General features: G+C 50.3%; 1 protein-coding gene across 3 annotated transcripts in view; it reads left to right on the forward strand.

The window, feature by feature from the left end:
• Positions 1-4,363: 4,363 nt before the first annotated feature.
• Positions 4,364-22,318, forward strand: part of CHST13 (carbohydrate sulfotransferase 13) — a 34,568-nt gene continuing 16,613 nt past the window's right edge. Inside the window, exon 1 of one of the 3 annotated variants that reach the window (XM_075762129.1) lies at positions 4,364-4,487. Coding sequence is in view for 1 of the 3 variants with exons in the window: in XM_075762128.1 (XP_075618243.1) it covers positions 6,542-6,635 (94 nt within the window). In the remaining 2 variants the exon portion in view is untranslated. Of the gene's footprint in view, positions 4,488-6,082; positions 6,636-7,066; positions 7,225-22,318 lie in introns of those variants that run through there. The other 2 variants (XM_075762128.1, XM_075762130.1) reach the window with 2 other exon arrangements.

A 22,318-nucleotide genomic window follows, 5' to 3' on the forward strand; every position in this document is an offset into this window, starting at 1 on the left:
AGCAGCTCCCAGAGGCAGGCTGCCTGGCTGTTGTTTACATGGATGCTCTCCAGCACTAGTGCCACCAGACTACCCCGTCAAAACACGCTGGCATGCGTGTGGCATTTCTACTCACCAGTTTGAGCCCAGCCACTTCCACCGGGGAAAGCTCTGCATCCCCAGAGAGGATGTCCCAGTCCTGGCGTGGATCTGGCCATCATGAGAAGGGCCTGTTTTCTTTGGAGAAGACTGGCTGTGACTTGTTTTTAATCCCAAACTCAGACAGTAGGGCAGTGCTCGTAATTCCCCAGGGACTTCAATATTGCTGTGCCGCACTGTGAGGTGATGCAGCAAGGCATAGGCTGCAGTCAGGCTTTTCCATCTGTTCAAACAATTACAGGCTTGGGCCTTTGAGACCCCATCCTGCCCTGAGGGATTTGGGTATATAACTATAGGAATATTTGTATTTCTTTTTCCCCACAAGAGCATTCGATGTTATTTGTTGGGATTTGCATCACAAAATAAGAATGAGACAGAGGCTATTTTTACTAAATAGTGACTATTCAGTGGCCACCAATCCTAAGAAACCTGCAAGAGAAGGTAATTTGGGTCCTATGAAAAGTCTGGCAATGTATCTGCTCTGAGTTAGGTATTTGTGAGCCAGATAAAACCCTATGGGCCCTGCCTCAGGAGTTTTTACCCTTCCCTTCAGAGCCCTCATGATGTTGCAGATACAGTTCTTCCTTGGAGGAACCAACATCTTAAGGAATGAGAAGGAGAAATTCCCACCTCCAGAGGGAAACTTGAAACACATGTTTTTCTTGCAAGACCTATTTGTGCTTGAAATGCTCAGACTCCTCTTTCCCAGCCACCAACGCCAGACTGTAAGAAAAAGCACTGAGTATACAAGTCCCTGCTCCGTGCAAAGCTTTGCTCACAGGAGATCTCTGTGACACAATAGAATAACTTCTATCCATCTCCTCTCTCTGAATTATGTTTCCTTGCAATGCAGGAGAAGCTATGTATTGAGCTGTCCGCCATGCACCGACATACGCTGGGCAGGACTGTAGCGGTAGGTCGCGCCAGGGCTTTACAGGGTTCTCTTGAGCAGAAAGGTCATTAGCTAACTCCCAGCTCAGCCGTGCAGCAGCATTACAGCATCCCCTCCTCTTTGTATAACCCTGCATGTAGCTGTTACAGGGATGGCAGACAGAGCTGACCAGTTGCGGCCAGTGCTTTGGGCAGCAGGGAGAGAGGCTGCGGCTTTCTGCTGGGAATGTGCAAGAAACATCAGAGCACGAAGCACACGCCGACCGCAGGAGTCTCACACTTCTAGTGGGAGGCTTGACAGGTTTGCTGCTCTTGCTGTCGGAAGTAACTGCTGTTCCCAACGCTGTGCTAAGATCAAGGGCAATTGGCTTTCCAGTGTGTACCCGTAAACCACATCCCTTCCTCGTACAAGCCTCTAAATCAGACGTCAGCAGAGAACAAGCTCCCAGCTGGTAACAGTACATAAACTAATGAAATATAAATGCCTGGTACAAAAGGCAAACATGGTCCCTAGTTGCCACCACTAAATAAAATGGTTGATGGGGGCTTCCATCGTACCAATGGCATTTCCAGTAGATGCAAGCATTGCAGGCAGAGAGTAGTCCTCAGAGCCTGTAATTTCATTTGTTCCCATCACCACTGGTGCTTTTAAAAGAAAACAGCTGCTGCTGTTTTTTCCCTTTTTTTTTTTTTTTTTAATTGTGGCTGCAAGAAAGTTAAATGAATGATTTCTTGAAATCTATTTTGACAGAGGCCACCATTTCACGATGAGAAGCAACAGCCCAGTTTTTAGTTTCTTGGACTCTAGCAAGATTTCCCAGGAGATCAGGAGATAATTACAAAAGGATCTCTTGGAAGTGATTAGCATTTTGTTTGGGAACAGAACAGCCGGCAAGCTATGGAATTAGCCAGGTTACAATATTAACTACTCAGGACCAGACGCTATTTGCACTATCCTAACCCTTAGTACTCTTTTTCTTACGAGGCATATGATCCTGCTTAACTTTAGGCAACGTATGCTGTCATACTCACCAAATGAGTGGGACTCCCCAGGTTGTGGAGCGTGTTTGGGATCGGCTGCTTACTGCCTGCCCTGTCCCCCTGAGCCCAAGGAGATTTCTCAAGGCATCAGTGCAACTTTCCATGAACAAGTGACAAAAGCTGGCCACAGATTTAAAAGATCCACCAAGTGCCTTTTTTTATTATATGTACTTTTAATTCTCCAGTTACCTCTCCAGAGGTATTTAATGTAAATTCTACCTTTTATCTAACCTGTTTCTCTTATGTACTGAGCCTGCAAACATTTACTCCAGCACTTAATGGTGAAAAGTCTACCCCAGCATGATTCTCTACTGCTTTGAACTACGGCTGTTGTAAATCTGTGCAAAGTGGGCATAAACACTAGTGTTTTGATTAAATAATATTTGAAAACGCACATTCTGCAGGTGAAAAGGACTACAGGAGATGGTGGAAAATCCATGCACTCCTTGAGAAAGCAAGTGTTCCAGCTTGGTGATATTAGCAGGATTGACCTTTCCTGGCTAATACAAAAATGTGACAGAACCAGGTGTCCTGCTTGTCTTTCAGGGCAAAATATATTGGGTCCCACTTATGACAAGGATGGTTCAGATAAGGTGGTAGGAAAACCTTTAGAGGGTTTGAAGAGCTGGATGGGATTGCTTGGCAAGATCACAGGGTATCCATTTCTGGGAAAATTCCAGAATAAGCTGCACCTACATCGGCTCAAGTAGGGGATGAGCTGGGGCTTTGCAAGGTCCCTCTCAGCTGACACATTTCAGTGATGCCATAAAATTTAAAGCAAAGCATTGAGTTGGGGCTCATAGACATCCTGGAAGCAGGGTGATGTCTAATGCAGTGCTTAGAAAACAGAGAGGAGGTTACCCACAGTCATTTCTGTAAGTAGCTCCCCAGATGTTGGTTTCTGAGGAAAGCCTGTACTGCATCAGTGTATTTCCCTACATATCTGCCCAAGCCTTTGCTAGCTTGGTGAAATCTGGGGGCTCTGGCAGCAAACACAGTGTGCACTGGTGCCTGGCCACCAGCAGATGGAGGTCTCACCAGCATGAGGCCAGGGTAAACTATTTCCGTGGCATTCAGGCTCCAGAATTAAATAACTGGGTGCAGAAGCAAAATACGCCTAGAAAGGATCCTTTTCACAGTAGCTGAAAAAACAAGACTTGTTGAGGAGTTAACAGATTCCTCAGCTTCCAGCTGAAACTAGCTGATGGTTAATTTCCATTCAACGTGGTCATCAGACCAAAGCTTGGAGTTAATCTCTCTCAGTGGCACCAAGGTCCTGGGAAACAGCAAGGCATTTGTGAGAAACCTGCTGAGAAGACAGTAACGAGCACTGCTAATGAGCCGGGAGGGAATCAAGTATGCGCTGCACCAAAGGCACAGCATCTTTCTGCAGGCAAAAAGCACTCCCTCTTCACCTACAAGTCAGAGGCAGTTCCAGGGCTTGACAGTAACAAATAATTTATCTCCACATCATGTTATTAGTGCCTTTTGACTATTATTCTTGGTTATCAATATTGCCTTTACAGTCATAAATAGCTCCAGCCATGGTCTGAACCCCACGGTGTGAGGCACTGTGAGGACAGGGAGCAGGATGGCCCTTCCACGGGGAGTTCACAGCCTGGCAGGGAAGGAGCCATTGCCAGTCTCTAGAAAATACTCATTTCTCAATTCTTCCAATTAACCTGGCAAAGCGGCAGATTAAGAAAGCCAGGCTCAGTGCTCGCCCACAGACAACTGCCACGCTCATTTCATATGTGCTGCTGAGTAGTTGTATTTTCATGTGCGCTTCATGCCTCAGTTATTCTCCAGTCACCAGTGGGGCTTGAGGAGGAAGAGAGGGGGCTTCTCCAATGCAGAATGAATCTGATGATTCCCTTAGAAATAGGCTTGGGATAATAATTTGGGAGTCTGAGAGCTTGAGTTTAATCCTCTGCCCTTCTACACCTCTCTTCTCAGGTAAGCACCAGTCACTGCTGTCTACTTTACGGGCTGGGGTTTCTTTTTCTTTTCTGTATGGGGGAGCTGCAGGGGAAGGGGGATGGTACTCTCGTGCCATCAGCATGTGGGACCAGGGAGTTTTCTCAGACACACAGTAGAAGGCAACAACAAAGCCCTGACCTCCCAGCAACTGCTGTCATTGACACCCAACAGGTCTTGCCATAATGTACCTCTTCCTCCTCTAAAAGGTGTTTTAGAATTGCAGCCGATCATATTTGTAGCTGAGTCCTGAGTTTATAGAATTCCTATAAAATCTTCATGGCGTGCTTCCCCTTGCCTTATCTGGCCCTGCAGATCTGAACAGCACGTTCACCTCGGACTGTTGGAAGACCAGCCTTGCATATCTGATGTGATCACAGATGGCCCTGGCCCTGCCCTCTGGGTATGAAATACAGACAGCAGTCAGCAGGACTCAACAGGTCAGTGTCTGAGTTTCAACTGGGATGTTTAATTGTATTTTCTTTTAAAGGAATGCCCAACTATGGGTGAAGTTTGGTCACTTGACACTGCTTTTATTTCTTCTGCTGAACCCAGGGAATTTGGGCTAAAGGCATGATTATTTTCCTTAGCTCCTCTGAGATACTTGGTCCATATTTTCCGGTGTTTCAGTGCTGGGAGATGCAAATAGTGAAAAACTCACCTACTGTCTGAGTGCACCTTCCAGCTCCTGAAAAGCTACTGGAAGAGGGGTCCCACTGCACAGGCTGGATACGCCCTCAGTCTCTGAACCTCACTCTGTTCCCTTGAGAGGTCCAAGGACAGCAGCGCCAGATTTCCCTTTTGCTGTAGTGGACACCCAGAGAACCACTCTAATGCTGACAAAACCACTATGTCTTTATTCCCCTCTGAGGTTGCTGAAAGCCTCTTCAGAAACAAAAACCAAAGGGAGGTCTCACTTTGTAGTGCGTCCAAAATGTATTCACACACACCAGTCCCTCCTCGCCACCTGGACTCAGCCAGTCCCTTTGCCCCTGGGTCTTGCAGCCCGTCTTTGTGTGTAAGGCAGATCCCAGCTCTTGCACACTCACCATGGAGGCACAACAAAGAGCAACCTGCATCTGCAGAGCCATTCCCAGCCCGCAGCCGTGTCTGTCTCTCCCCAGTGGCGGGGGTTAAAGTCCCCGTTCCACACATCTGACAGGCACGGGGCTCAGGAGCGGGGCTATCTTTCCAACTGCTTACTGCAGACACTGGTGTGTCCTTGCAAGGAGGTGTAAGTATATTAGGGTCTCAGCTGCGGTCTCATTTCTATTGTCCCTCTCTAGACCATCCAACAGGGAGTTTAAAGAGCTGTGTAATTCCATGGTGATAACTCAGCTTGGCTTGCAAGGCACTCCAGCTTCCTTCTCCGCAACGAATTCCTTCTCCTGGTTTATTGTGCCCTAAATGAGGGCAGAATGAAGGCCAGCATGTGCACACACCCAGGCTTGCTTTGTCATTCTCAGTGGCTCCTTCTTGAGCTGTGCTTTTTTCCTTAAAGCTAAGTATTTCAGGGATGAAGAGAGAAGGAGTGATTGACTGTTTTCAGTGGGAATCCAGCTCTCAGCCCGACTTTCTAATTTAGCAAGCAGCCTTTGAGTAGATCTTGAGTGTTTTACAGCGGTGGGTCAACAGCATTACTGCTATTTCAAAACTGGGGCAACAGAAGCTCAGAGCTTTATTTGCCTGCAATTACAGAGCCTGGAGGTTAGAGGACATGGTAAGGGAGCTTTGTGCTCTTGCTTTCCAAAAACACGCAGGGATGAGTAGAAATTATGTCCTCCTCCTAGATAACTTTATTGCATGAGTTAAAATTAGTCAGAAGCATTATTGCTTTCAGTTAAAGTCTGCAGGGCCAGGGGGTTAGCTAAAAAAAAAAAAAAGAAAAAAAAAAAGAAAAAAAGAAAAAAGAAAAAAAAGAAAAAAAGAAAAAAAAAAGGTGTATTTTAAGGCCACAAACCTCTGTGATGCTTACAAAGGACTGAGCGTTCTGAGAAAAGTCATCAGGAAACTCCCGAGCCCCGCCAGCACATCAGTAACTCTTCCCCTGCGAGGAGTTTTAAAGCCGTCACGGGAGTTTGGAAGGGAAGCGCGGGCTCCCAGCGCCGGCAGGGAGCGGACACGGCACCGGGCGAGGAAACCCCCCCAGCACCGCGCCGGCCCGGCCCCGCCGCCGCTCCCCCTCCTGCTGCCACCGCCGCTCGCCGGGGCTGGATGGGGCGAACCGCGACGCGGCCGCCGGGCGCCGAGCGCCAGCCCCGGCGCTGCGGGGCACTCGGGGGGCCAAGTTCCCCTTCCCGCGACTGAGCCGCTCCGGTGTCACTTCCTGCCGGCGGGGCGAGGCGAGGCGGCCCCGGGGCGAGGCGAGGCGGCCCCTGCCCCGGCCGCGGGGCGGGGCGCGGAGCGGCGCCCGGGGCGGCGTGGGGCCGGCGGGCGCTCGGCCGGGCCCTGTGGGCGCGGGGCGCTGCGCTGCGCCGCCGAGCCGCGGCGGAGGATGCGGCGGAGCCGGGCGCCGCGGTTGGCGCTGGCCGCCTGCCTCGGCTCGTTCCTGCTGGTCGTCTTCTACTTCCAGAGCGGCCTCAACCCAGGTGGGTCCGCCGCTCCTCCCGGCTCCGCGCCCCGGCTCCGGGGTGCCTGCGCTCTCGCCGGGACCCCCCCGGCGGGCCCGGCCGGTCCGTGGGACGGATGGCGGGGGCCGGGTGCGGGCGTGCCGTGCCACGGAGCGGGTCGGGGTGCGGGGAACCGCGGTCAGCCCCTCGCCGGCTCCTAAAATCACTTCGATTGTCGGTGAGAGCCGGTCAGCTCCGGAGGGGCCGATCCACGGGGGAGTTTAAGTTCGGGTCAGCCGGTGAACTCGCCCGGAGGTTGTACATTTCTCGGCTGAGACCATTGAACTTCGCTGTTGTGTTTGCTTGCAACGTGTGACCGACTTCTTATCACAGCTCTGCTGTTTTGCAATGAAATTCATGTTTCATTTTAAAGCGGGCTTCTTTGGGGTGGCTGTCCCGTTCAGCGTCCCCGCGTTCAGAGAAAGCGGGGCACGAAATTGTGTGCAGCTCTGAGGCTGTGCTGGGGTTAGGACGGGCAGAGGAGCTGCTCTGTTCCACAAGTGCCTGTTTCACACCCAGGGCCACTAAAATTCCTGGGGAATCTGGTTGAATTGCTCAAGGGACTTCTGTAAGTGTGTGCTCTTAGAAATATCTTCCACATTGGGAAACAATTCCGTAATAACAGAACTAAAATATAAACAGTTTTGTACTGGAGAGGTTATTTATTTCCCTGCCTGCTTTCTGCTCTTTGGGGGAAATTAGCTCCTCTTTCCTAAGAGATGTTATTGGGTAATTCCTGTAGTTTTAACAATGTACTAATGTTTTCTGATTACAGCAGCGATCCATCAATGGGGCCTTTAAAGTTACATCTTAAAATTCGGAAGACTGATTTGACTGAAATGTTAGTGGAATTTTATCAGTGTGGGCTAAATGAAATGCGATTTTCCTTTTATAGGGGCTGCTCCATCACTTTAATGTGTTTTTTCCTAAAAATAAAAAAAGGCTTAACTTGCGGGCTGCATAAGATTGAAGAGGAGTTAGGTTTCGGCAAGCATTTGTTATTTCTAGAAGAGCACGTGAAGTTTGTCAAATGAATTCAGTAATCCCAGAAGACCGCAATCAGTATTGTATTACTTAGGAACTCTTTTTTTTTTAAAGAAACAATATATGCATCTTATTTTAGTATTGGGACAGTTCAGTTAAAAGTACAGCATTGAATCGGCTCTAATCTCCAGGGCTCCTAACAGAGACACGATTGCGTTTTACATTGGATTAGCTTTCTAGTATTTGACTGGAAAATGTGGCTCTTTTCAGGACTCTGGTTTTCAAAAAGAGACTTCTGTGTGTCTGAGTCAGCAGAACTTTCTGTGCTTACTTGACTTTAATCCCTTCATGATCTCAACACAGTTTCACTCAGAGTTCCCGTCAGGTCAGAGCAAACCAGGTGACGGTAATGGTGATGGCATCTCATGAGGGGTTTGGGGGATTTTGGGTCTGGAACGCTCCCTTGGGAGGTGCTGGCCAGCTGAGGCTTTGGAAAATGCAACACCCTTAATAGGCTGCAGATCTGTTGCCTTCATATGGAGCAAGTGTGATTTTTGAAAGGTCCTATAGATGGTGACAGATCTGGGGTAGGGATGTTGACCTGGTGGAAACCAGTGGTGTTTGTCACTCAGTGGAAGCCCGTTTGCGAGCGTGGTGAACACCTTCTGCAGATTTGCCCCTTAAAGGTTCACAAAAGAGGTGAATTAAAGTGATATTCATGTTCTGTAAAATCTGGTTATTTTCTGGCCAAGTAGTTGTCACCCTGGGTCCAGCCTTCAGTTTTGTGCCATTTCTTTCCTGTATTATTTTTCAGTTTACAGTTTTTCCTCTCCTCTTTACTTCTGTGAAAAACACGCTAGCAGAGGAAAGGTCATTACCAAATACAGAAAAGAAACAAGCTAAAGATTGCTACTTTTTTTTTTTTTTTATCCCAAGGGAAAGCAAACTGAGGCCAATTACTTGAATTTTAGAAGTTACAAGTTACAATAATAGGTAAACAATTTGCAGACAAAAATGTCATCTTTAAAGTGATGGTTGCCTTGAGGTTATTTTGAGTTCTAGTTGTCTGGTGTAATTTCGTTTCTATATAATAATGAAGAAAAATGCTAGAAAAAGCAGCAGTGCCGTGAGTTTTCCCTGGGAGCAGTCAGATCCTTTTTTCCGTCTTTAGCAGGATTCCATAGGTCGTCTGTCCTGGGCCACCCACAGCCCATTACGTGTCACGTGCTGAATTAATCCTTGCTAACGGCACGTAGAGATCGAACCATCCTGTGACTAGGACGAGGAATACAGCCTGGGAAGAAAGATGATATAACCATAAACCTTTAAGTTTGAGAGTGCTCAGGTCTCACTCATCTCGGGGAGCAGGACTTAACTCCTCCGTTTGCATTTCCCACTTTTCACTCCCCCCGGGCAGTTGTGTGCTGGAGCAGTTTGCACCGAACTCCATGGCTGTGCTGAAATAAGGCTTTCTTGTTCTGCCCTAGGAACACCCACACACCAGCGTGTGCTGAAATAACTCGGCTCCTAAATGCCGCTGAGTTGGTTATTTTGGTGCTGGGCTGAATGTGTTTGTACTGAAGTTGGTGGCAGAATCCCCCGTTGTACCTCCTGGAGGGAGAAACGGGCTCGGGTGTGTTTGCCAACCTCGCTGGCGCTCAGGAGAGGTGAGACAAGTCTCAGTGCTCCCCAGGAGGAGCATCCGCCTGTGGGTTTGTGTGCTGGAGCGTGCGCTGACTTCATATCCCCGGTTGTTTGATGTTGGCTTTCCTTGCCTCTGGCTGTACCAGTGGGTGACCATGGGGGCTGCGGTCCTTGTCCCTGGCGGTGGGGTGCAGCTGCAGCACGTGCACTGTCCCCTGCTCGCTTTGGGACGGTGATGACTGTCTGTCCTGTTGGCCTTCAGCTGTCTCCAGGCTCACAGACACACGGCCAGGGGCACAATATCTGCATTGCAGGAAGGTATTAAAGTGATGCTGCGCAGACTGGCAGGTGGAGTTTACAAAGACTGCCATAGTGGGTAGCTACGGGGTTTGGCTGGAGCAGTCACCTTGAAGCATCTCCAGGCCCTCCTGCATCTGGACTGGTGATGTAGGCAGGTACAGTCAGCTCCCAGGAAAACCTCTTGCAATCTCAGCTTGGTGTTGGGAGTGATGTGGTCCATCGGGGGACTTGGTTGTACTGGTGTGAACCCCCAGCCATCCAGGAGATCCTGCCCGGCCTTGCCGTGATTGTCATCCATCTTCTGAGTTGATCTTCCTCTGCTGTTTCCTCCAGGGATGGCGCATCGTTAGTGGTGGCTATGCTGACTTCTGCACACCGTACACTTTCTGCATAGAGAAGGTGGGAATAAGCAGTGGGGCTCTCAGACCGTTGTTTCATCTAACTCCAATGGCAGCATGTCTCGACTGGCACAGCGGTAAATGCTGGAGGCTGCCGATCCTTGTCTACATCAAAGCTTTGGTCACTGCTGTTCTCAGGGGAACCGCACTGATTTTAGCAACAGTGGGGGAGCTGAGGATGACTAGTACAGATGTGGGGTAGAGAGAACGGAGAATATCTGAAGGAGGCAGAGGGAGGTGAGGGGCAGGTGGTAAGGCCCTGCGTTCATCTGTGTCCATGGTTTCTGCTGACCTTAATTAAAACTGCTGCGGGGCCATCCCAGTCGCAGGTCTTTTGGAGAAACTGTGAGTAGGCAAATGGTGCTGACATCCAGAGAGCTGGTAGTTTTCAGGCTGCTAGTGAGGGGCCAGAGGGATGTGTGCATGAACTTGCAGTCTTCTTAGCAGCTCCTCCATCACAAAAGAACATATTTCCTAATTAGAGGCGACTGGGTGCTATACGAAGTATTTTACATAACCTTCCCCCTCTTGAAGCTTCCATCTCCTCTGACCAGTGTTACTTGAGAAAAAGTCCCCTTGCAGTCCAGGGGACAATCCCAGCAGTGTTTGGAGGAAGAGGCACCTTTGGGAGTCTGAGGCAAGGAGGGAGGCTGAGGTCATTCAGTCTGATCCCAAGAGACCCTTGCATAAGGGGCGGGCTATTCCGTTCTTGCCCTGTCCTTCCTGTATCAAGTCCAGCGACTTGCGTGTGCTGGAGGTGACTGCAGGGGACAAGAGCAGACCTTGCACGAGGCAGCCAGTGGGATGGGGAGTGCTCTGCATCCTGTTGTTTCTGGTTTGTTCCAGCACTGAATCGCCTTCTCCAATAAGAAAGAAGGAAAAACCCTCAATCTCAAAATGTTGCTTTATTTCTGCCCTGGTTCTGTCTGACTGCAGCATCCAGCTGTTGCTTCTTTCTAGCAGCACTTGTTTAATGCCGGCTTCTGCCCTCCCCATGTTCTTTCATGACCTGTTATCAGCATGAATTGTTGGACTTCCATGGGGTTTTGTGCGTTAGACATAGTCAGCCTTTGATCTGACTCTTTCACAAGAGATACCAGAACAAGGATCATAGTAGCACCAAGGTTGTGATACCCCTCCAGAAAGGTTTGCAGGCAGGGAAGCAGCAAGGTCCCTCTCTCCATCCTTATCTGCTCCTGCATCAACCAGTTGGACCTCCTCTGGGCACTGATAGAACAAAGCCTCCTCTGGCTTCTCCTGGAGTGGAAGAACCACTTCACCAGCCCAAGAGAGGAGGATTGGGGTGTTACAGGAACATGGGCAGCAATGCCAGAAGCCACACTACCGGTATGTAGCACATGTCACAAGCAGGAAACTGTGCCTCATCATTTTGGTGTGGTTAGCAGCCCTCTGATGTGCCAAAGTGGATATTGGAAATACCCATTGCCACCACTCCCTGCCAGTTTTGGGATGGTTTGTGTTGCACAGCCCAGCATCTCTCAGCACCGGCAGGTCCTGGAGAAGCTCTTGCTTCTGATCTTTGCAAATCTGGCCTTTCATGTTTTCTAGGCTATGCATCCAAAATCAGTGGTTGCTGTTGTGAACTGTCAGTGAGCCCTGACCTTGTGCTTAAAGATTTTTCTCTTCAGGGGGGACAAATTATTATAGAGTGATAGAGATTACAGAGTTTCTAAGTGATTTGACTGAGGTCCCATAGAGCACTAGTCCCTGAACCTACAAAAGCACCTAGACCTAGCCTGAACAGACCTACTTACACGCTTAGAAGGGGTTGTGTTGTCAATCATTGGAACAGGCTGCCCAGGGAAGTGATGGAGTCACCATCCCTGGAGGTATTTAAAAGACCCATAGATGTGGTGCTTGAGGACATGGTTTAGTGGTGGAATTGGCAGTGCTAGGTTAACAGTTGGACTTGATGATCTCAAAGGTCTTTTCCAGCCAAAACGATTCTATGATTCTATGATATTAGCAGACCTTTACAAACCAGGAATTTTTTTTCAGAACAGGAAAGAGCCTATTTTAGACCTCAGTTCCTCCCCATTGTTTAAATGTATTTTCAGCCTGAAATTCAGGCGCTGCCTTGGGACATGAGCACGGTTCGGCCAGCGAAGGCTTTCTGAGACTGGGTCATGTTTGCAGCTGGCTGACACATGTCCTCAGCCTCCCAGATAACGAGGGCTATGCTGCCTTCGTCCTGGCTAACGCTGCAAGTGCAGGCAGGGATGTGAAATCTAAGAGGCCCTCTGAGATGGTGTTGCTTTTTCTGGTTTGTTTTGCTTGCTTTTGTCATGGGGCAGTTTTGCCTGGCTCAGATTCCCGGTCTCAGCACTGTGAAGCCCAGGATGCAGCCGTCGCCCTTTGAGGAGCCAGCGCACAAATGCAGTGCTCAAAGTACAGAGACGTTTGCCAGCCGAGGCGTTGGGGAGCAGAGGCTGGAAAGCCATCAGATCTCCCATGTTTGAAGAAGATGTGAAATACTGTAGCCGTGACCTGTCGTGGCAGAAAAGTCTGCCCGGTCCGGTGCTGAGAGCAGGGCAGTAATGAAGCCCATCTGCTCCGGAGGGCCAGGCTTTTCGTGAGGAATGCTTTCTCTAGTCCTTCGTGGCTTTCTACAGTTTCCTGAGAATCTCTGATACGTGTGAGAGGTTTGGGAGGGGGAAGGAGGGGGCTTAGCGTGCTGGGAGTTAACTCTGTGCCTGCAGGAGAGATTCCCGTCTCGGTGGCTCTGCCAGGTGGATCCAGCCTTTACTGGCCCCGCATCCCTCTGGCATCCCAGCCTGGCTGTTGCTCTCTGGCAGCATGTTGCACCTGCATTTTCTGCTTTGTTCCCACTCCTCAAAACCCAGCACTCCTATTTATCCTGCAAAGAGGACTCCACAAAAACATCTTCTGGGAGCAGTAGGACCTTTGCCTGTGTGTTGGTGCAGGAAGGACCTTCTGGTGATCATCAGACAGGTCTGAGGCTGGGAGACGCGTGCTCATGCAGTGGCCGGGGCACTCCTGGGGGTGCTGGGGTTTATTAAGTGCTGGATTGTCTTTCTTGGTCCTTGCTTCCCACAAGCATCTGAATGGAGAGCATGACAAACCCTCCATCCTAATCCCAGTGCAAACACAGCTGTCTTTCCCTGGACTCGCTATCAGAAGCCAAGACACTACAATGGCATTAGGTGCTTAATTCACATTACTCCCCCTCAGAGCTGAGTACCCAAAGAAGCGCTTAACTCCCCAAATACTTCTGTGGGGCCAAGGGGGGGACATTTCACATCCAGGCTTTGAGGCACAGCTGGGAAAATGCCCAAAACCTTCCTCGTTAAAAGGCAGTTAAAGACTATTAGCGATCTGAGAGGGAGGGAACATCTCACCGAGTAGCTCCAGTGGCCTGGAAGGACTGGCGTGAAATCGCCATGCCTGGGTCCTGCCCTGGCTGCACAGCTTGCACTGGTGCTGAGAACAGAGACAAATGGAGCTACCCTAAAGGTTGGGGGTATTTTTTTCCCCTCAGTAAAATTATTCATAGGTGGAGGGGAGCGACTGGTGTCAGTGGAGAGTTGAACCCCATATTCCCAGCCTCTGCTGTTCAGTCTGCTCTCTCCCATACGTATACGTGCAGCTGTGGAGTTTGCACTGCTGTAAACCGGGACACCCTGTCTCTGTCTCCTGTCTGGATCTGCAGCTTTGGGACAGGCCTATATTCAACTACAAGCCCCCTGCGATTTCCCTACTGTTTCATGTGGATCTTTTAATTTTGCCCTTCTTCAAATACAACTGTCCCCTTGGCAGTAAAATCATTTCAGCAGGGCTGGATGGTAGGAGTTATTGCTAAATGCAGTACCTACCCATGCCGCTGCCCTATGCGGATGTCCCCCTTCCCTGATGCTCATCTCCATATGCCAGGATCCTTCATTGCTGGCTGTCATGGTTTACTGTACACAGCCCAGTTTTTGCTCTGTTGCAGGTTTGTACCCCATGTAATTCCAGTAAATTATCCAGTAAAATCAATTGTAGAGCTCTGATAAATAGTGTTCAACCCCCAGATGTCTCCTTTGCAGCCTGGACTTGCTCTGTTCTCCATTTCCCAATTGCCTCTGGCTTCCCTTGGGAAGCCAAAATCTCAGTCTAAGTCAAAGCCCTACGTGGGCAAAGGTGGGAAGAGTTGCTCTGTACCCCCAGGAGCTGGGTGGCCACTGCTCAGACAAACTCCTCTTTCTGCACGTCCTTCACAGGAGATCACCCAGCACAGGAGGTAGCAGTGGGACATGTGGTTTGATTTTGTTTCTCTTATAGTTTTAATGAGCCAGGGAGCAAAGCTGATGCTTCATTTATTGTGTTGGAAGGAAAGGGTGATGCTCTGAGGGAGCGTGCGTGAGAATGGGGAAGGGAAGGCGAGCGAAAGGACACGGTGTGAAAAGTGGCTCTGTGCGACTCAGGTCCTGTGCAGAATTGATGCCCACCATTCCCTGGTGCCAACTGCACCACAAGCCTCGTGCTGTCAGGAGATGCGGCGTGCTGGCTGGTCAGCAAATGGGGGCTGCAGCGGCACCGGTCAGGCACTGGGATGTCTGCAGACGTTGCAGGAGGCAGCACAGCTGGTTTCAGCAGCCACCAGTGCGTGTTCCCCTCTGCATGGAGCCAAGCAAGCCAAGGAGACCTAGTAACCAGACAAACCTGCAGCAGCTAATATCCTTGACTGCCACCCCAAGATTTAACAGCCCCCAAATTTCTGCTTCCCTCTTGCTGGGCTGGATCTGGCAGAGTACAGTACTGTCCTGAAGCGTGCTTTCAAGGGGTGTTGATTGACCTACGGTCTGAGCCCTGCAGACAGGACAGTGATTGCAAAACCAAACACGCTGCACACACGCTCCCCTGCACTTGGCAAATATAGCTCAGCGTAAGCCCAGGCATTGCTGTCACTTGCCTTGGGCAGCTGCCTACAAAATGGCCTTTCAGTACGAAAAGTGGGATCTGGACCCCAGCTGCACCACTGGAGATCCATCTTGAAGCCGGTGCTGTCCTGCTGACCCGCCCAGCCTGGCAGGATATGTGGATGTGGGGACATCTTTACGCTGGCTTTCTGGTGGACAGGTTAGTGTGAGGCAAGCTGAGGTCTCCCCCAACATTTCTTTTGAACGCTGTCAAGCAGGTTTAATTTTTCCCAGGCCCTTTGCAGCAATTCTTACTGGAGTGGCTGAGGTGAATATGCTTTCTGAAGATCCCTGCCTTGTAACCCTTTGCAGCTCTCACCTTTTGAAGGCTCAGAGGCAAAGATCTGCAGAAACCTCAATTTTGTTTCTATGTCACTGAAATTCGGGAATGAAAGAAAACTCCTTAACACCAATTTAGCATTAAGAAGCAGGCATTTCCTTTATTGTAGCGCTGGGTGTCAGGAGGATAGTTCCTCAAATCAGGCACACCTAATGCTAGTTCTCTTGTCATATTTATACACAAATGTTACAAAGATTACAAAGTGGTACACTCCCCGTTACAATAATTGGTTCCTATTTCTTCGCCTAGTATGCAAGCTAGAACGCATGCTCAGTTCCTTTTTCCCCCTCTATCTTTTGAGTAGGTGGTATAATTTGGGTAGGGGGCTTATGGGTTGGTGGTCATGGGGACCCTGGCCCAAATTACCTTTCCCCTAGTTTCTCAATATTTTGGTGTTGGTAATTGTTTGCTATACACCTCAGCAAGATAAGGATGTTGCTGGAGACAATTAATGTCCTTCCTTTCTGCAAAATATGTACATAAGGACCTTGAAGTGTCTTGTAGCTCCTCCTTTTTCTCATGATGTGTAGCAGGTGCTCATTCTAAGAATTGTTAGCCTTCTACCTAAAGTAATAATGAATAGTTTCTTATCACATATAATACCAGTAGGCCTTCACTACAGGCCTTTCTTCTTGGCTACATTTTCTTATTATGTATAATATAAGCAGGCCTTCGTTACAGGCCTTTCTTTTTGGCTACATCTAGATAGACCAGATCTTCCTTGCCTTGGAGAAGGAATTAAAAATCTGTTCAGCTTGCAGAAATCCATTCCCTTAAGCTTGCCGGGATGGTACTGAGCAGGTTTAGCTTTAGGGCATGGAGGCATCCAGCCTTGAGCCAGCCAGTGGGGAATTCCTGCAGCCTGGCAGAGGAACAGGCTGGTTGGCCTGGCTGCTCCTGTTTTCCCCATAGTCCCTCATAACTCTTAATATTTGAATGAGCTTTGATTAGATAAAACAGTTGTACATTTATGGGCAGGCAGACTGATGGGAATTTGGCTAGGAAGAGCTGGGAGTTGGTCTTTCCTGGGAGAACAAAGCAGTTTTTCTCCCCACTTGTTAGTACTGCAGCAGCTGTCACCCTTGGGTTCAGCAGCTACATCCGCAGCCGAGGTGGCTCATCACCACCTACCCATGCAGGAGAGCCTGGCCGCAAAACCCACATCCTTTGACAGCCTATGCTGAGATGAAAATCACCACTTGGTATTAAAAATGGTTGAGGACCTGGTTTTGAGGGTGTGACTGCACGTGGATTCAGTGTCTTCCTACTTTTGCTGTCCCACTTCCACACACCACCCCATGCAGTCTCCAGTCCTTCCCTGTGCAGCAGCAAGAGCTTCCTGCACCTACAGCTGGGATCTCCGAGCACCAGCCATTCCCAGCCCCATGGACCGGCTCCCTCAAGCCCTGTTTGCCTCCCCATCAGCACGTCCTGCTTTCCCTCCACCTTGTCAATGATCCTCCCTGATGCATTGGGGCAATGGAAGACAAATGCATCCAGTGTTCCCAGCAGTGCTGGTCTGCTTGATCGCCGTCACCAAACCCATGTGGTGGTGTGTCACATTGCGAAGCTGTTTCTGCAGCTGGGAGATGCTGCAAACCACACTGCCCCGGTGTCGTGCTTGGGTGAGTCTGTTACGTGGCCATGTAAACAAACTGTGGCTGAGCACAGGTGCTGAGGCCTGCTGTCCTGAAGAAGCACCCGATGCTGGTGAGACCCAGCTTTTTCATAATGGACTTAATTTTCATGGACTCCCCCAGAGCATTGTCCAGAAGAGATCTTCTGATTTCTACCCAGAAGGTCTCTTCTGAAGGTGTCCTTGTCTCTGCAGTGACTCAAGTGGCAGATCAATCTAGCCTGGACAGGTGCTGGCAGCTCTACCCATGGTGCGTGTGCGTGGAGGAGATGTGCCAGCAAATGTTTTGGACCTGCACGGCAGTGCACAGGGCATGTCATGACTCATGGGTCCCTTCCCATCCCATGTCACCTCTGTGGTATGGAGGGATGCTGAGGCCACCGAGTCCTGGCTTCTAGTCACAACAGTGCTCACAGATTATTCTTCTCTTTGTAAATGCCACTTGATTAATAGCCCTCCATCTCCTGGCTGCTCTCCCAGCCCTTCTGGGGAGGGAACAGCGGCAGCGGGTTTGAGCCATCCCCTGGAATGGTCTCTCCGGGAGCTGCTGTCCCTAAGGATTTACAGCCTCACCGCTAACGTGAAACGTGACCCAAGCCTGCTCTCCGGCCAGATGTTGCCTCACTGCTCTGTGCCGTGAGTTACTGACCTTGCAGGAAGATGGGTAGTGTCGACATGAGGTTCAAAGGTGATGTTGGTTTGGAGCTGGGTGTGGGTGTCTCTGGGGCTGACTCTGGGGCTGGCTGCTCTGTTCTGCAGGGCTTTCTTCAAGGCAGGGACCTGGGAAATTAGCACAAACTAATTGGAGGTCAGAAGCTCCTCAGCAATTCCCCATCCCCATTCTTATTGCGATGCCCTGCAAGCGTGCGGCTCTGCCCCCCCTCCCCTGGCTGTGGGGAGCATCTCCACACGGTTGTGTTTCTTCATGGCACGGGAAGGCGGCAAGTTCAGTCCTGCGCGCATCTGCAGAGCCAGGCCGTTCCTTTTAGCAAGGGTGCAGGGGTAGCACATTCACAGCTGGGTCTTTTCCAAGTTTACTCCTGGCAGTATCAGATTGATTTCCTTTAGCTTGGCAGGATCAGCAGACACAGGCCCTGTGAGACTGAAACAAGACGGATGGTGCTGGTGGAGTTTTGCTTCAGATGCCCATGAACGGCTGCTGCTGGGTGGGTGCAGACCCAAGATTCCCCGTTCCCTTCCTCCTGAGGTCTCCATGAGACCTTCCTCATGCCCTGTAAAAAGGAAAGAGATGTCTTCAGAGCACCTGCTGCTAACAGCCATTCTCAGGGCTTAACCAGCAGCAGGGAGATAAATCCAACAACCTCTCAGACAAGTTGCTATGAGTGATGCTGGATCTGTTGCACCTCAGTGCTGCAGTGACACTGGAGATGTTTGTATCCTCTGTTAAACATGCTGGCTGGGGAGACAGGGCTCCCTGGTGGCCTCTGGCAAGGCCCACTGCTAACTACAGCAGAAGTAGGCACCAGGAGCTATGTGATGAGAAGTTATGTGCTGGAGATGGTTGTCCCTAGTCTCCAGCAGGCTGTAATTAGCTCCTGTTCTCCTCTGCAAGCTCATGCATCTCTTCAACACATTGTAAAGCCTCTTGCTTTGTGTGTTGTGGCAGTGAGTCTCACAGGTTAACAACCTGCTGTCACGTAGACCGGCAGGACACTGACCCTCAGCTGCCGAGAGCGGAGGGGCGCGCACTGTGAAACAAAGCCGGGAAGGGAGTGGCTGCGTGCAAGGTGGTGCCTTGGGAAGGGTTTGCATTTCTTCCAAGATCTGGTTGTTGGGCTTTCATCAATTCCAGATGCGCGGAGCTGACAAGATGGGTTGAAACGTATTCAGCAGGCAAGTCATTGAGCCATGCAACGTTAGAGAGACTTCATTTTTTCTTATCTGTGTCGGTAGCCTATGTGCAGAGGGCACAAACAGCATCTGCCCAAACCAGACCTGACTGCAGGCAGGTTTTGAGCAAGTCCAGCCCGATCCCCTGGCACCCTGGCCTGCCGTGGCCTCAGCAGCTGAACAGAAGGCAGCAGGCTGGTGCAGGTGGGCTCTTGGCTTGGTAGGTCCATGCGGCTGTCTGAGCCCAAGAGCTTTCTGCAGCTGTGGCTTGCCTGAGCCTGCCCCGGCGATGGGAGCCTGCCGGGGTGCAGACACCACCGCAGCGTGCGGGTGTGCAAGGGAGAGCTGCGTCTCTGGTGCAGCCTTGCCAGTTGAAAATCAGCCCCTCTGCATCCCGGCAGGGATCTCTGCCTTGGCGCTGCCAGTGCAAGCCCTTCTGCTGCAATTCCTGTCGAGCAGCAGACTGGAAAGGAGGAGTTTATTGACAAGGAATGGAAATACTGGCAGTTCAGGCTTACATTATACATGCAAGCAGCCAGCCGGGGCCAGGAGAGTGACAGGCGTAATGGGGAAGAGAAATTGCTCTTGGAAAGCTTCTAGCTTGGCTTGTAGGAGGAATTAACCATATGAAAACAGAAGGTTGCATGGTACTTACGCACAGATATTTTATTTGCTCACAGAGGCCATATTCCTGCTGGATTCTGTTAATTTGCTGTTTCTTATGAAGATCCTAATCACAGTCCTTGTGACAGCGGAGAGCTAGGCAGGTTGCCCCAGTGAAATATATCCCCCTACCTCAAATGCTTGTGATCCTTCTGTTAAACCCTCCTGGTATCTACCTCAGGCTGGTACCAGGTGATCAGAGCCTCCTGCCACCAAGAGGACATGTGCGTTTAGGTGGAACCATTGAACGGGACAATGTCCAGACCAGCTGCCGTTGGCTCTGGTCCTGCTCTGATCCCCAGAGCCGATGCTGTGGCATTTGGCAGGTTGCTTGAAGCAGCTGGATTCTTTCTTTGCCTCTCTGCATGATTTATTGTAAGCTAATCCTATAGCTGTCACCCTTTTCCATCACTTGATTAGAGTTTCCCTGGCTGATCCTTGACTCAAGTTAACTAAATTGGAATAAGAAAGCCTTCACTGAAAAACAGAGCCTGAGCTGTCGTCATCTCTGGGGAGGAGGGAGCCACACAGCCGAGGGCCCGCTGTGCCCACCCCTGTGCCTGGGTATGGCTGGGGACACTGTGATGGTCCAAGAGGTGCAATCGGTGAGAAATGCAGAAAAATTACCTTCAGAAACTTAAAGGCAAAGTAAGCTGTGTGAGAAAGGGGACTTAAGAGAGGAAGGAGCTTTCTTGAGGCTTTATAGAAAACAAGGAGCTTCCGTGTGTAATTTTAGTATCTTCCTAATGGCAATGGCAATAACTTCTTCCTAAGTGAACCTCCCAGGATCTTGAGCATCAAGAGTAATGCTCCAGTGGTTTTAAAACATCCGCAGCAGCCAGATCTCTCAATCATAGTCGCTTCTGGAACCAGCGACTGCCAGTCCCTATGCTGGCTTGAGTACAGCCAGCGCTCACTCAACAGGAGTCATCTGGCTGAAGCCTGGACAGACCAGGGATTTCAGGTTTCAGGAGTCTCTTCCAGGCAGTTGTTAAAGGCTGGGCAGTCTCCTGTTACAGGGGGAGGGGGGGGGAAGGCAAAAAACAGTTAAAAAAAAGTTAGAAATATTATTATTTTCCTGCCCAGTGTGTGTGACATGCAGTAGAAATCTAAACTAGTGCAGGATGTTCAGACCCAATGTCATGTCGGGAGTTTAATGTTCTTTTTGTAGCAGCTTAAAAAAAACGCATACATCTGATGACACCCCCTCAAACCCCTCAGCCGCCTTTCTGGCTGCTGTCTGAGCAGTTGTGTACAGCATATGGAAGACAGAGTTGGCTGCAAACCCATTAATGCTAAATCGTCTCTCAACTCCAGCATTAACTGCAGAGTGCTGAGTTTGCACTGCAAATACGAAGCTCTGCGGGTTGGGTTTGTCGTCCAGGCACGAGAACCAAACGCACACACGAGTCCATTGTCTCTTTTGACATGCAGGTGCTCCTGCTGGGAAGTGGTGCTCCTGCTGGGAAGTGTCCCTCCGAAGGGCGCTGGCGGGGGCTGCACGCAGGGTGACGCTAGCTTTGCAGCAGCTGTGAGCACTCGCGTGCCTCAGATGGTGAGAAGTCAGCACCAGTTCTCGTTAAATCTGGAAGAGGATTAATAGAAATGGACAGTGGAGATTACATTGTTAGCAGTGCTTGCCATGTTTCTTTGGAGTGCTTTCAGCAGAGACCCCTCTCTTTTAGTGGTTTGGAGAAAAATACAAATAGCTCTGAATATTGGACCACTGTCCCCCTCCCATCCCACACCCCACGTGGCGCTGAATGGGGCATGCAGGCTGTGGTGTGGCATTCGTTGATCTCGCCCAACATCCTGTCTCCTGTCATGGTCTGTGCCAAAGGGACAGCAGACCCTGAGGAGTGAGAATGAAGAAGATGCCCATTGGAGAGGTATTTTCTGGATCCTTTCAGTGGAGGACAGGGGTGGTGATGTGAAACAGGTCTTACTGTTACATGGGTCACCCATCAGAAAGCCCTGTTCAGGTGTGATTTTTGGTCAGGATCTTGGTCGGGACATGTTTGAGCTAGAAGAGAAGGTACTGAGAAGTCGGTGACAAGGGGGCAGCCAGCAGGAGACTGTGGTTGAGAAGGAGATCAGGTCAGCTGCAAGGCTGCTGCTTCTGTCTCGCCAACCCTTCAGGAGGCATCTGCCGTTGTTCCTTGGCACAGTGGCATTGCTTGCCCTACAAAGGTTGCCACAGCATTTGGAAGGCTGGGCTGAGGCATTTTCTTATGAAAGTCAATGTGTCTGTGATGAGCTGGATCCAGACAGAGAAACCTGAAGTCTGGTGGCACTTTGTGCTGGAGGCCAAATGAATGCCCCATATCTGTTTTCTGCAGTTTTATTGCATCCAGCATAACTCATCAAGCATGGAAATGTTTATGGGTAGGTGACAGTCATGAACAAGGGGCACTGCAGCCCCACACCAAGGAAGAAGGAGCATCCATCTGCCTTTCGCCAGCAGGCTGGAAACCGCGGGAGTGCACTTAGGGCTCCTGGGCTGTCCTTATGCCTGTCTGCCCTCATATTTCGGTGTGTGAGGGCCCTGTACTGGGAGTTATTTGCACTTTGTGGATGGTGTAAGTGCCCCAATGTCGAACAGAGAGTGATGCAGCTCTGCTGCCACTCCGTCCCCGATGCCACATGCCAGAGGCACTCCCGTCCCGTGAGCCCCAGGCACCAGGTCCCAGACAGCAGACAACTGTGTACAGACAGCAGAGATCTCACGCACAGGTAGAGGCAGGTGTGCTTGGGTTCTTGGTCCTGCTTCAGTTCCCCGAGGCTGTGCGTTTCCACCCCCAGACATTCACCACAACCACTGCTGCTTCTGGCAGGCTCGTCTGTTCCCTGTCTGGCTGGAACGAGAGCAGGACGTGTACTCACCCCTCTGCGTGGCTCTTCCCATC

Source organism: Balearica regulorum, chromosome 10 (genome assembly GCF_011004875.1).
Source record: "Balearica regulorum gibbericeps isolate bBalReg1 chromosome 10, bBalReg1.pri, whole genome shotgun sequence".
NCBI lineage: Eukaryota > Metazoa > Chordata > Aves > Gruiformes > Gruidae > Balearica > Balearica regulorum.